We start from the raw sequence: 15,153 nt of genomic DNA on the forward strand, positions 1-15,153 counted from the left end.
CAAATCAGAGCAGCCGTGGGCTCCCCGGTCTCCAAGGTGGATCGCGCAGCTCCCCAACACTCCCCCCTCGACGCCCCACCTTCCCCACCCGCGGCCTCGGGCTCGTTTCTACCGCACGCTGCTTTTTGGCTGATAAGCGGCGCGTGGCCAATGGCGATGATGTGTTCCGCGGAACCGACGCGGAATACAGATGCGGGTGGGAGCTGGCGCGTGCTGCCTGGAGGTGTACCTGTCCCCTAAGGTCCCCTATTGATAGGATCGCCTTTAAATTGGAAGTGGGAACGTAATGGAAACGTCCACTCTGTTCTTGACATCTTCATTTTGACCTTTTTACCTTGCTTTGGTGGCTGCGAAATATTCCCACGCAGGAGCTGGAGCCGGGGAGGAGGGGGCAGAGCACGAGAGGCACAGAAGAAATTCTCCGCGAGGAAGGCAGAGTGGGGGTGTGGCCCCAGGCTTCCAGAACCCCGAACCTTTGTCTTCCTGCCCCCTCCTGCCTCGTCCACAGCTCAGAAGGAAGCCAGCGACCAGAAAGCCCTGAACGTCCTTCGCGCCCTCGCCCACCCGCGGGCTGGGTCTCCCCGCGGGCGCGGAGATGCCATTACACCCCACGTGATCCCCACGCCGGGCCGGTCCTTCCAGGGCCGTCTCGCGGGGTGTTAATTAAAGGTCACAACAAAACAGACCTGCTGGTTCACCAGAAGTAATGTCCTCCCGGGAAATGAAAAGTGACACCGCAGAGCAGCCACGTGTGGAGCCTGGCAGACGCCGGCTTCCCGCGCTCCCCGGCGCCGCGCCGGGGGACTGGGGGGCGATCGGAGAGGGAGCGATGACGGGGTGCTCCGGAGACCCCGCGGGGCCCAGGCGCAGGAAGAAACGGGCGGCGGGGGGCGAGGGGGCCGATGCCCCGCAAGGAGAGGCCAAGGCCGGCTCGCGCCACCCTCTCCAGGCCAGAGTCGTCCGCGTGCAGCGCGGCGAAGCCCTCAGTTTCCCCCGCCCGGCAGCGGCCCGCTGGGTCCCCAGGCTCACCTGTCCCAGTCCCGGGCGGCTTAGTCCATCCCAGACCGGGGCTCGGGCGGGCGGGCGGGCGGGGGACCCAGGGCCCTAGTCCTGCGGCTGCGGTCGGGGAGGGCGGCCCCCGGCCGGCCCGGGGTCGGTAGGGCAATTCCAGAAAAGGTTTGCCGGGCAGGTCTCCGAGAACAAAGGGCGGGGGGAGGACCCGGCATGTTTGTGGACTTGTTTGTGACTCAATCCCTTTCGCACGGCGTTTCAAAGGCAGACCTGCAAGCCTTGTCGGGAAGAGAAAGCACTTGGGGGCGGGGGGGCTGGGGCGCCGCATTTCCGTCCAGCCGCGCTCGCTCGCGCGGCCCCTGAGCTCCAGGCTCGCGCAGCGGCGCTTCATTAGCCCCGGGCCGGGCGGCGCGCCAGGAACTTCCCCGCACGCCGCGAGATCCACGATCCCCGCCCCCGCCCCGGCCGGCTCCAGGCCTCGCACTGTCAGGCACGAGCCCCGCCACATAAAATGGATCCCGGCCGGCGCGGCGAGGGCGGCAGGTTCCCGAGGCTCCTCCGCGCCGCGCCCGGGCGCACACGCGCGCTCTGACCGCCGACCGCTCCCGGGCCACGCGGAGCCGCCCCTCTCCCGGCCCTCGCGCAACTGTCAGGCGAAACGGGCCGGCGGATATTGGCTCGGCGACACGCCGAGGCTCCTCCCCGAGTCTGGATCTTTATATTTTGGGAGAATTTCTTTGAACTCAGTTACCAAGCTCGGTGAAGGAGACAAGTTCCCGCAGCCGGCTCGGCTGGGCTCGGCGCGCCCAGCCCACCTCCCGCAGCGGCCGCGAGCCCCGACTCCAGCCCTCCCTTCCCTCGTGCGGGAGCGCGGACCGACTTGCCTGAAGAAGATGCCAGTTCTGGGGCTGTGGCCGTGACAAGAGAACGTGCGGCTGGAGGAGGCAGAGGGGATGAGGAAAAGCATGCTTGGAAGAGAAGAATAAACCCGCGGCCCCAACCCTCTCTGCAGACCGGAGCTGTTACTTGTGGGTCCATTTGCTTTCGTTGCCTCCCGCCCCACCGCTGAGGAAACCTTGCCCTGGGGGCCGAGCGCCAGCCCCCTGCAGCCGGGGTCGCCTCTGGGGCGGGCGGGGGACCTTCTGATGTAGCGTCGGTGGAACCTGCAGATCCTCTCCTCCGGAAAAGCCACCATGAATTCGGTAGCTGGGAATAAAGAGAGGCTGGCGGTCTCCGCCAGGGGCAAGAAATACGGGGTAAGTAGTGGCGGTGCGACGCGGAGACGCGTTACCAGACCCAGCTCGGCGGGGTCCGCCTTTCCCCGGGATCGAGCGGCCCCGGCCCCGAGCTCTCCCCCGCTGCAGAGGCGCCCCCGGGGCTGGCGGGGTTGTGAGTGCGCGGAGGCGGGTCTGCCGCGGGGACGCCCGCACACTCGCCTCGCTCTCGGAATTTTTTCAGTCCTCGCGTTCCTTCCTTTCCCCGCACTCGTAACTTTTGCGGCATTCCTGCGCTTCTCGGCAGAGTGAAGCCGAAGGGGAGGGTTTCCCTGAATGCTTGGCCGTACCTCGGATCGTTTAGTCGGAGCCGGGAGAGCCTCTCGTTTACCTGCAGTATCCGGAGAGTTGGACCCCGTAGGAATAAAAATCCTGAAATCACAGCCCTCCCCTTACCCCCCCCCATAGGGTCTTCCGGGATTTTGTTCCTGGGATCTTGCTGGGATAGGTGCCGGCTTCAAAAGCGTGGGGCACTGAACCTGTGGGTCCCCCCCACCCGGGCTTGCAGAAGCCGTGCAAACCGCCCCGAGCGAGTCCTCGTCCTGACCCCAGGAGGAGGCCACCCGGGACCAGCGCAGGGGTCACCCGGGCGGTGGGGACTCACTTAAGGACAATTAACGAGACAGATGGAGGGCGATTTGGCCGCAGGGCTTGGAGAGGTCCCCAGCCAGCTCCCGTGGGCGGTTCGAGCGGGCACTTGGTGGCGCACGTATGACCCAGCCCCCGGGCGCTGCAGCCCGCCGCCTTGCGGCCCTTGATACCGGCGTGTCTTCCCCGCAGGTGAATGAAGTCTGCTCGCCCACCAAGCCCGCAGCGCCCTTCTCCCCGGAAAGCTGGTACCGGAAAGCATACGAGGAGTCGCGCGCCGGGAGCCGGCCCACTCCTGAGGGTGCGGGCTCAGCGCTCGGCTCCTCGGGGACCCCGTCTCCCGGCTCGGGCACCTCGTCCCCGAGCTCCTTCACCGGCTCCCCGGGACCCGCCTCCCCCGGCATCGGCACTAGTTCTCCGGGCTCCCTGGGCGGCTCGCCCGGCTTCGGCACCGGCTCCCCGGGCTCCGGCAGCGGCGGCGGCTCCTCCCCCGGCTCGGACCGCGGCGTCTGGTGCGAGAACTGCAACGCCCGCCTGGTGGAGCTCAAGAGGCAGGCCCTGAAGCTGCTCCTCCCGGGGCCCTTCCCGGGCAAGGTGAGCGCCGCGCGGGGCTGGCTGGGGAGGCGCCGGGAGGGCGGGGCCGGGCCGCCACCCACAGCAGCTGCTCAGTGCGCCGAGACCTTGCGCCCCGGGTCCACGCGAGGGTCCCCGGGGGCGCTGGGGCTGCTCCACACCTCACGGGGCTCTGGCACGCGGGGCGACCCATGCACCTTCCTCAGCCAGGCCGCCCGGGGGTTAGGACGGCCGAGTCCCGAGCGCGCAGGGGCGCCCGTGGCCACAGGCCTCACGGCCCACGGGGGAGGCCCCCAGGTGGTCTCTCCTGCCTCCCCCTCCCAGCTCTCCCTGGCGACTGCAGGCTGCGCTGTCGATGTTTCTCCCCACCCCCACCCGTGATTCTTTACAAAAATGTCAGCGGGAGTGGAAAAGCAAGCTGACGCTTGGAGCTGGCATTTCCCACTGCCTGTTTGTGGTCCATCCTTTCCGCGATTGCAGAAACAGAAACATACTCGAAAGCCAGCATTTCCCCCTTGTCAGTCTGTGTGTATGACTGGGGAAGATCCAGAGGCGGGTAGCTCCTCGGAGCACTGCTCCCTCCTGGCCTGCTCCTGCGCCAAGCACACTGGTTCCTCCATAGCAACCCTGCCCGCGGTGTGTGACTGGCCAGAGCCCCCAGAGGGTAACAATGCAATTGTATTTGCACTGTTGGGTCCAAGTACTATCAAATGATAATATTTACTCTTCCACTTCAAAGAGTTTTTATCAGTGGTTAGAGAGCAATATCAAGGAAATAGAGTGGATTGCTGTAGAGGTTTTTGACACTGTTGGTTCAACGTCAATATCCGGTTTATTATTTCCGTGACTTTAGAAATGAAATACTGTGATTTCGAGTAGGCGTTTAGGAATGACCGTGTCTGCTGTTGCAGACGTTGACGTTTTCATAGGCAAGGGCTAAATTCAACAAATGCCCACAGACGCTGTGAAATTTAAAATGGGGAAAATAACCACCAGGAGAATTGGTTTTGTGAATGCAGAACTTAGCTCAAGAACAATGAACTCGTGGATGGTTGTCAGTGCACTGTTTTTGTAGTTTGATACATCTGCCATGACATCCCGAGGATCAATCTCAGGGAATCAAAAAGCTTATTTCGATCTTGCATGCTAGACCTTCCGATTTAACACCATTTCTTCATTCACAGATTTATTTGCTCTCGTGATCCTTCATCAATATTCATTGATTTTCTGCCCCATCCGAGCACTGCTAGGCACAGCAATGAAAATACAAGGTCCATTCATGCAGTCCTTGTCCACGTGGAGCTTATATTCTAGTGGAGGATACAGACATATCAACCACGAAATGCGCAGTTCACAATGTCTTCACATTCGTGGAGGGAATGTAGGATGCTGTGAGGTTGTTGAAGTGGACGGGAGCATCTGATAAAGATGGAAGAACCTTGGTTCTTAAAGATCTAATAGCTGATATTTGGCAGTCCTAATACGTTACAGCCTTCCAAATTATTTTAGGCCTTTCTTGAGGACCCATTCTTATAATAGGCTTTTTGTGGCATTGAGTGTTCCTATACGCAAAGGTAAATCCAGATACACTCTTCTCATTTAAAAAAAGAGGAGGGGAAGGAAAATCTACCGAAGAAACAAATGTTGAAACTCGTATGCATCCATCATGTTTTATGGAGTCTTGTGACCAGCTAGGATTTTGTTTTTACAGAAACAGCCTGGAACATTCACTCACAGTGTTATGGGAGGCAGCTCAATATATTTGCCAATTTTATGTATGTGATGAGGTAAAACTCTTGTTGGTAAACTGATTGTATTGTCACAGTGAGGCGATTGCCCCAGAAGAAACACTGGATTTGCTGAACCCCCGTGCTCTACAATGACTTAGAGTGATCCAAGGACATCTAGAGAAGACCTGGTAGTCATGGGGGCAGTCACAGGGGATCACTTTAAGTGCATATGTGAATGTCACATAGTATCACAGTCGCCTGAGGTTTATGTGTGAAGCAGCACCATAAAGCGTGACATTTGGTGCAAGGGCATAGACAGGGCTTAGCCAGGAAGAAGGGTGCTTTGCATCAGCTCATTGTTAGTAATGAGATGTGGGGCCTCAATTTTAACTACAAAATTTCTTCAAGCCTTTGTGAATAATAATTGTGTGTGTGTGTGTGTGTGTGTGTGTGTGTGTGTGTGTGTGTTTTAAGCATTCCTACCTTGCATTTAGGTACAATTTCCATTATACCTTTAGCATTTGCAACATTATAGCCAAACAGTTGCCGTGTTCTCTGCTGCACCATGGATGGAGGCCATATAACTTGGATAAGACCGTTCTTCTTCCCGGTGCAATATTAATGAACAAACTGTGGACCACTGTAGCCCTCAGGCACAGAAGGAGTTAAATTTCATTAGAACAAGAGGCATCACTGTGACTCCAACATGTAGTTCCCTCAGTTTGCTCGAAGAGTAAGAGTCTGGAAGATAAAGACATGTTTTTGAGGGGTAATTAACAAAAATCATCTTTGTAATTTGCTTAAGATGCTTATCTTCATTGGGAAATATTTTCTTAAATAGAGTGTTAAATTCTACTAGGTGCTATTAAATGTCTCCTAGGTAGATATTGAAAAGTGAAAAGCAGAATAGCACATCCAGGAACCCTATTTTAGGATGGATTTGGTTTTAGTTCTTCCTTCACCACTTACTTATTTTGTGACATTGGGTAAATTAGTTTTCCTCTCTGATTTTCAACTTTCCTATTAATATGCTCAGGAAAAAAATGATTCAGACTGTTAAAATGTCATTAAAATGATCTAAGGTAAGGTTTCATTCTTTAGAGAAAGGTATGAGAGTTGATGATTATTAATGAACTAAGATTCTGTTAGATTTGTGTTTTACAGAATTTAAGGTTTTTCTTGTAAGTTATTACCCCTGTCAGTTTCTAATTTCATCTGTATATTTTGTAAACATGCTGCCATATGAGTTCTCACACTGTGCCTGTTGGTAGGTAGCAAGCCCTGTCAAATCCCCCCAGTTTTGTCTTTGGAACAGTTTAAGGAGGGGAGGTGATGTAGTAGAGGGCCCATTCGGGGTATCTGGTTGGTCCCATGAGCTAGTGCCTGGCTCTGGTGGCCTGAGAAGAACCATCCTATTTTGAGCACTCCAATGGAGGATAGGGCTTCATGGTAGAAAATGACATGATTTGAATGTAACAGTGTGGGGGATAGTGTTGGCTGAGGTAGGAAATAGGAGGAGACATGGAATTGGATGGAGCTCAGAGGGAAGGATGATCATGAGTTTGGTTTTCCATGCATCGAGTCTGAGCTTTCTGGAAAGAGATGGAGCATAGAGGCAGATTTAATCATAAAACTGTTTGTTGTTGGCTATCTCAAGACTGGCGTGTAGAAGTGACAGCTGTGGGCTCACATAGCTCTGTTGTTGATACTCTGTATTCATCCTTTCCTGTAGCAACTTACCTGGTGAGTAGACGTTTGTGCTTGGTGGCAGACTGTAAAACACTCAGGTCGACTTTTATTACCTTGATCAGTACAAAAAGTACTTAGTGGGTTTATATCATTTCTCTTTTGGTGCTGGTGAGAAGTGGTCAGATGAAAGAATGTGAACATGTAAAGTGTTGCGATTTCAAGTGAGAGCGGCCCTTTTACCCATTGTAGTGTTCCAGTGTGTACATACAAAACCATTTCATGTCCAATGGTAAGAGCATCATTCCTGTTTTATAGACGGTCAAGGCACTGAGCCAGAAATAGGGGCCAAGGAACGAATTGCTCAATTTTGGGCTAGCCTAGATCATTCTGATATCTGTGACAGGACTTTTGAATGGACTGGGCGAGTCCTAGGAAACATCAGCCCAACGAAATTCCCCAGAGTAAGCAGTAAAGCTCCCGATTGGCAAAAGGTTATCAGACATCTGTTCATTTCCATGTCAATAAAAGAAGATCTTTTATGTAAAAAAAAAGTGCAGAACTATGTTCCTATCTGATTGTTTCTCAGTCAGATATTCTGGGTCCATTTATGCCCCAGAAATATCAGGAAGATTAGCCAGACATACTGAGAAGGGTGGCCAGGAATCACAGAGATGAAAGAAAGGAATGCGTCATAGGGGTTAAAAATGCCAAACGTGGACTCTAAATAGCCAGAGACCAAGTAAGTCTAGACTTGGGGAGATATAGATATCCCCACACACATATTTCTGTATTTTGCCAGCTCCAAAAGATGGGTATGAAAAAATAACTAGATGCAAAAAGTCCCCCAAAAGCCATCATAAAACATTTTATAGATAGGATAAAACAGACATTGCATTTCAAGTACTTATTAATTATAAGGGACTTCTAGCTGAAATCTTCTCTTTCTTTTAAGGACATGTGGCTATTTTCAAAAAGCTTCATTTGAGTCTTTCTCATATCAGAAGTATTTTAGATAAAGGAGCAGTTAGTAGATAATAGCAGCCATGAAAAAGTCCGTAGCGTTTATCATTTGAAAATTTCTGAAACATTTTGGGAGTTTATAAAAACATTCCCAGGAGGGACATGTGAGCAGTAATCTCTTTTTAAGGCTTAGCAAGCTGTGGAATAATGGCAGTTCATTCTACTAGACTATTAATTGTGAAGCAACATGGTCAGTGTTTATAGTGACTTAATTCACTTTGCAAAAATCCCTGGCCTGCAATAATTCCTTCCACACCCATTGCAGATAGGATTACTACATTAGAAATGTGATTTTTAAATGGCTGAGGCTGGTAGTTTGTCAGCATTTGGAAGGATTAAGTCAATTAAAATGGAGGCAACATCAGTTGCCTTTTGTTATTTGGCACCATATCACAGATTGCACCATTCGTGGGCCAACAATAGTGATGATAGTAATAATAATAATGATGTAATGAATGGCTAACTACTGTTGTCCTACATACCAGGAACTGCACTGAAACACACACACACATCATCTCACATATTAAAATGAAGATGAACGTGATTTTTTCTTTTTTACCGTGAAATGCCAGGTTCTTGATGTGGTTAAGATCACAGAAGGAAGCATGAAGAAAAAATATGCAAGAAACAGAGAAATCCAATCACACTTTCCCCCAAAAGCTGTCGAGGGTCACTATGAGTAGGACTGACTGGGTGAGAGGCACCGGCTCGGGATGGTTATTGTTTTTCCTGGGCTCACAGATGGGAATTTTTCTTTGGGTGAGCGGGGAGTTGGGGGAAAGTACATGAGACTGTCAGGTTCCCAGATGAGTAATTGTCTTGGCTGGAATGCAAGGGGCAGGGAAAGGAACCTCCTGTATTTACATGCGCTCAGTGGAGACCCTGCTGTCATCCCTTACTAAACAGAAAACACTGCCCGAGGGCTCCGTCCTGACCTGCGAGGAAGAGTTCTTCAGCTGGCCATTTCAGCGCCCCATCGGCAGGGCGGCCACCCCTCTGCTCTGTTTTGTCCTCAAAAAGATTGCAAATTGGCTGGTGTCTGTGAGGGTTCTTGGTCATTTTGCAGGAATACAAGACACATTTCCTTTTTACCACTCTCTGGAGTCACAAGCTGTTCATCAGCATCGTTTCTTTACTGTGTCTCGTCTATGGTGTTATTGTGGTGAAGGAGCACTGTTTAGAATGTGCTCCCAATCGCCCTTTTACACCTATGTGCACCCATCAGAAATATTTATTTATTTATTTATTTATTTTGAGACGGAGCCTCGCTCTGTTGCCCAGGCTGGAGTGCAGTGGCGTGATTTTGGCTCACTGCAACCTCTGCCTCCCAGTTCAAGTGATTCTCCTGCCTCAGCTTCCCGAGTAGCTGGGACTACAGGAGCCCGCCACCATGCCCAGCTATTTTTGTATTTTTAGTAGAGATGGGGTTTCACCATGTTGGCCAGGCTGAGATCTCGATGATCACTTGACCTCGTGATCCACCCACCTTGGCCTCCCAAAGTGCTGGGATTACAGGCAGAAATATCTTACTTTAAAGTACATTTGTGTAGATGCAGAAGGATTAGGGATACACCTGTCTTCCTAACGTACTTTTGAAATATTTTTCAAGATATCAACTCAGTTTGTATCCATCATTTGCTTACCATTGCCTTGGGAACTGCTCCAGAACCTGTCTAAGAAAATTGGAAATGAGTTATTGTTAAAAAGATGTTTGTCCACCTCTAGGTCTCAAGGAACTCACCTATGTTTTCTTCTAGTATTTAAATAGTGTCCTTTAATATTTAGATCTCTAATCCATTGAGAGATTATTTTGGTGCATAATGAAAGATATAGATCAAATTTCATCTTTCTCTAAATGTCTATCCAGTTGTCCCCACTTTATTAAAACATTCATATTACTTGCGGACTTTTTCTTGTGAAAAAAAAGTATCTTTCTCACATTAATCGAAGATACCACCATTGTCATAAATCATACAGTTGTATTTGGACCTATTACAGGATCTTCTAGTATGTTCTCATTCTGTTGTCCAGGCTGGGGTACAGTGGCACAATCTCAGCTCACTGCAACCTCTGCCTCCCAGGTTCAAGCAATTCTCCTGCCTCAGTCTCACAAGTAGCTGGAAATACAGGCATGGACCACCATGCCCAGCTAATTTTTGTATTTTTAGTAGAAATGGGGTTTCACCATGTTGTCCAGGATGGTCTTGAACTCCTGACCTCAAGTGATCTGCCTGCCTCGACCTCCCAAAGTGCTGGGATTCCAGACATGAGCCACCGTGCTGGGCCCACACTATTTTAATTATGGAAGCTCTGTAGCATGTTTTAGTGTTTGGTAGGGCTAGCTCTCTCTCCCTCAAACAGTGCCTTTTTTTCTAGGAGTTTCCTTGCCTAACTCCAATTTTTTTTTTCTTTTTTTTTTGGTTAGGACCGTTTTGAATGTATACATTAACCTGGGGAAGAGTTGGCGTCTTTATGCTGTGGAAGCTTTCCCAAGAACATGGAATACCTTTTCATTTGAACAAGTCTACTTTTAGCAATTTTTAAGAGTTTCTTCATATAGCCTTGGTACATTTCTTGTGAAACTTTTTCTTAGGTATTATAGCTTTTGTTGCTATTGTAAATGGAGTCTTCACTTCCGTTATCTCTTTTAACTGATAATTATATATGTGAAGGATATTGATCTATATGTTTTATATCCCATTGCCTTATTAAATTCTACTGTATTCATTTATTTTTTAAAAATTGGTACTCTTGGGTTTTCAAAAAATTTTGTCTTCTTCAAATACAGATATCATTACTCTCTTCCTTTGCTATTTTTATGCCTCTAATTGTTTTCTCTTTTTTGTTACATTGGCTAATACTCCTGATACAATGTTACATAATAGTGATATAGTGGGCATGTGTATATTTTTTTTCTATTAAGATGTTGGCTTTTGGACTGAGATCTGTCTGTATTTTTTAAAGTTAAGGAAATATCCATCAATTCCTACTTCAGTGTTTTATCAGGAATGGGTATTATATTTTGCCAAATGTCTTTTCAGTATTTAGAGACAAAACCATGTAATTTTTCTCCTTAGATTTGTTAATATTGTGAATGACTATTATTGATTTTCTAATAGTGAACCATCCTTATATTCCCATAATAAACCCCACTTGGCCACAGTGCATTTTTAAAAATATGCTTCTGGATCCAATTTGCTCATATTTCATTTATTGCTTTTGCTTTGATATTCATATGCCAATGAACATTTTTGATTCCTGTTTATGTGCCAGCTCTAGCACTAGATGTTATAATCCAAATAGGAAAAATACTAAAATTCCTGCCCTGGAGCAACTCACAGTCTAGTGTCAGAGACAGGCAAGGAATGTGGCAGAGCATAAGTGTTCCAGCCACAGGAAACAGCAGGCATAGGCCACGAAGGGGTGATGCGTGCCCCGTACATACAGGGAACTGAAGTCGCACATTGTCAGCCACAGGAAACAGCAGGCATAGGCCACGGAAGGGGTGATGCGTGCCCCGTACATACAGGGAACTGAAGTCGCACATTGTCATCATACACAGTGTGTGCATGAGTGCGTGACAGGATGGAAAGGAGGCAGGTGGAGGATGAAAGGCCTTGCAGGCTATAGGCTGGACTTTATGCTGTAGGACGTAGGCAACCATTGGAGGGCACTCATGAAGGGAGTGAAATGATCAGATATGCATTTAAAAAAGATTGCTGGCCAGGCACGGTGGCTCCTGCCTCTAATCCCAGAACTTTGGGAGGCTAAGATGGGTGGATCACCTGAGGTCAGGAGTTCGAGACCAGCCTGGCCAACATGGTGAAACCCCGTCTCTACTAAAAATACAAAAATTAGCTGGGCATGGTGGCCTACACCTGTAATCCCAGCTACTCAGGGGGCTGAGGCAGGAGACTCGCTTGAACCCGGGAGGTGGAGGTTGTAGTGAGCCAAGATCATGCCACTGCACTCCAGTGTGGGTAACAGTGCAAGACTCCGTCTAAAAAAAAAAAAAAAAAAAAAGATTGCTGTGAGAATGAGCAAGAAGATGGGTTGGAAGAGTGGTGTCACCGAGACCAGACCAGTTGGGAGGCCCCTTGCAGTGACTTGAGTGAAGAATGACATAGACTGAACTAGGGCAGTGCAGAGGGAAGGGAGAGTCAGCTCGGGCCTGACCCATATCATATGTGGAAAACCCGCCATGGGGAGCTGCTGAGATATGGGGCAGAGGGAGAGAAGATGATGCATTCTCCCAGGTTTCTGGCCAGGGAAAGTGTGTGGGTGGTGCTGCCAATTATGGAGATGAAGAATACAAGCAGAGAAGGGGTTTTGTTATTTTGAGTCCAGTGTTGGAGGATGGCTGTGAATGTTAACTTGGTTGGGGTCTCTACAGCTTGAGGTGGAATGGTCCAGTGGGCTCCTGTTGGCACTCTAGAGTGGAAAAGAGGGAAGAAAACCCAGGAGAAGGCAGTGTCATGGGAACTGAGGAAGGAGTGAGCTTCAGGGAATAGGGGTGACAAAAGGTCTGATGCCCTGGAGAGGTCAAGGAAGTAAGGACTGAGGTTTTCTTTGAACTGGCAAGGAGGAGGTCATTGGATGTCTTTGTTGGAAGAATTTCTGGTGCCCTGGAGAAAGCCAATGGCACTGTGTCCAGGAGTAGATTGAGAGGTGAGGACATCTCAGGCAGCATTTGAGTTGCTGAGGACACTGAGTTACAAGAGATCCACTTCTTGAGGCTCTTATTATCTTAAAATGAAGGACTGGAATCAACGGACTTTCATAAAAACCAGGCTCCATCACTTAAAGAGTGTGACCTTGGGCAAGGCTTGGTCTTTCCAAACCTGGTTATTCTCATCTCTACAGGGGGGTCATGACAGAGCCCCACCAGGAGGATCGTGAAGATTAGGTGAAATTGTGAGATGATATTCAGCTATCGCTTTCTGTTATTATTCCAATGACTTTCCACAGGAAGTTGAATTTCATAAAAGATTCGTACCCTCCTTCCTTCCCTCTTTCCTTCCTTTTTTCCTCCCTTCCTTCCATCTGACACCAAAATGGAGAAACAGCAGTCAGAGAAAATGAGAGCGTTCAGTGCGTCTTTGTTTCTTCACCTCCAAGTGGATAAAGCATCTCATACTTATTCATTCGTAGAGTTGTCGCCGCAGAAAGTTTAAGGGAGCTCAGTTGATGTAAACAGCGACTCCTTTAGATTGAGGTGCCATGAATATGGATGTGAGACTTTTTTCTGTCACAGATGGAAATCCCTTCTTTAAGCCCGGCCCCTCTCGTAGCCCCTCCAGGGAGCCTTGCAGATGTGGCATTTGGCGTTTTGGCTCCGGGGAATGAGGGAGAGCAGATTTCCTCCAGTGACTGCGCATGCGATGTGCAGATCTGAGCCGCACCAGGAATTTGGGCTTATCTGCCTTCCAATCCAGCTTTATCTTTCTCAGACGGTTTTCTTTGCAGTTGTACTTCGCTGATCCTATCACATCCATTCCAACCAGACCCCATGGGAAGTCTGGAAATACAGAAGTCACCCTCCCCCACCAAGCAGAATTTCTTGCACATACATCAGCTCTCGGGGCTGGAGTTGACTGTGGGGGAGAGGGATCCTGTGAGCAATAATACAAAAAAACGAGATATTCTGAACGTTGCTATAGAGGTTAGCAAAGCAGAAGGCTCTGAGGGTAGAGTAAGTTTTTCTTTTTTTAATACGCAGAACTATAAATATATCTTAAGTGTTATAGACCAGGTTACAGCTGAGGGACTATTTTTATTTTCCTTTTCTACTTATTGGAGCTTAAGTTCAATACTGTTGCCAACCACGAAAAGTTATTGGAACAAATTTTAGCTCTCCACACAGCATGGTTTTAAAATCTTTGATTGTTCTTACATGTAAACTTTCTTTTTATATAAATTTTTTTTGCTTGAAAGCATGAGCTGCAAATAATAAAATCCACCTTTCTATCAAAGGGGTGACAAATAGAAACTTTTATTTTGATACGTCCTTATCTAAGTGATGTCTGAGATCTGTAATTGCTAATTCAGGATTTTTTTTTCTGATCTAACCTAGGAACCGATAGAACTTGAGGTTTTTCTGCAGTGTAATTTCATCTTTGAGTTGGCAGTGAAGAGCAGCTACACTTCCCCATGAAACACTATCATCCTATTTAGAGTGGTTGCTTTCCTTGGGGTTATAATCATTACTTTCCAGCCCTTCCTCCACCTAACTGGTGGCTTCACACAACAACGGGAGACTCACCTATTAACTGATTAGAAGCCAGCAATAACAACCAGCACCAAAAGCTGTCGAGCTATCTAACCAAATGGTTGTACAGAAAATAAACAACTGAATTCAGGCAAACAACTAGAAGCAGCCACCATCGTTTAAAAAAAATAATCACCTGCCCAGTTCAGTTGTGTAACTTTGCACAGCGGGAAGTCTCAGTCCTGAGCAGGTGGCAGAGTGTCTTCCCCATGGTACCATGGCTGGGAATTAGAGCATCAGGTGTCCTTTACCAGGACAGGCAGTGTGGTGATGGGGGCCGAGGGATAGATGGGAGGAGGCTAGAAAGGAGAGGAATAAGAGGGGAGGAAAAGGAGGACGGATGAGAGAGGGGGCGAGAAAACAAAGAAATGGGTGGTATAAGCATCTGAGGTTGTCTACAGTCCCAGATACTTAGGTCAAAAAGAACTGTCCTTGGATCTGGGGACAGAGGTGCAGTCCTGCTTCCAGCACTAACAAGCATCTTGGGAGAGTCACCTGGCTGGCCTGTGCTTGATTTTTCTTTTGTAATCTAAGAGCATGGTAGTCGGTGGGCTCTAAGCTTCTCCCAAGCCTGTGAGTCTCTGTGAAGCTGAAGAGAAGACCTAAGGCTTTGGGAGTCCACTCCGTGAACCCAGATTCCACAGGGATGTGCTTGGCAAAATCTAAGATGGTTTTCTGGCTGAAGCTGTGCCGTGGGTTGCCATATTTGTGGGCCGCCATATTTGTGGGCCAGCCCATCTGCAGTCAGCCGCAGCGACCTCCTTGTTTGTCCAGCCAAGCGGAGGGACCGGAAGGCAAGCGGAGGGACCGGAAGGCAAGCGGAGGGACCGGAAGGCAAGCGGAGGGACCGGAAGGCAAGCGGAGGGACCGGAAGGCAAGCGGAGGGACCGGAAGGCAAGCGGAGGGACCAGTAGCGCTGTCGTTGCTGATGCATCTGCTTTTGGAATTCGGATCATAAACTGACTGACAGGGTTCTTCCTGTTTCTTAATAAAGCTATTT

General features: G+C 49.3%; 1 protein-coding gene across 1 annotated transcript in view; it reads left to right on the forward strand.

Moving 5' to 3' along the window:
- Positions 1-1,694: 1,694 nt before the first annotated feature.
- The window catches only part of KIF26B (kinesin family member 26B), a 555,398-nt gene continuing 541,939 nt past the window's right edge, over positions 1,695-15,153 (forward strand). The window contains exons 1-2 of the mRNA XM_030936739.1: positions 1,695-2,267; positions 3,066-3,467. Of these exons, the coding sequence (XP_030792599.1) occupies positions 2,205-2,267; positions 3,066-3,467 (465 nt within the window). The 5' untranslated portion in view covers positions 1,695-2,204. The remainder of the gene's footprint in view (positions 2,268-3,065; positions 3,468-15,153) is intronic.

This window comes from Rhinopithecus roxellana, chromosome 8 (assembly GCF_007565055.1).
Source record: "Rhinopithecus roxellana isolate Shanxi Qingling chromosome 8, ASM756505v1, whole genome shotgun sequence".
Lineage (NCBI taxonomy): Eukaryota > Metazoa > Chordata > Mammalia > Primates > Cercopithecidae > Rhinopithecus > Rhinopithecus roxellana.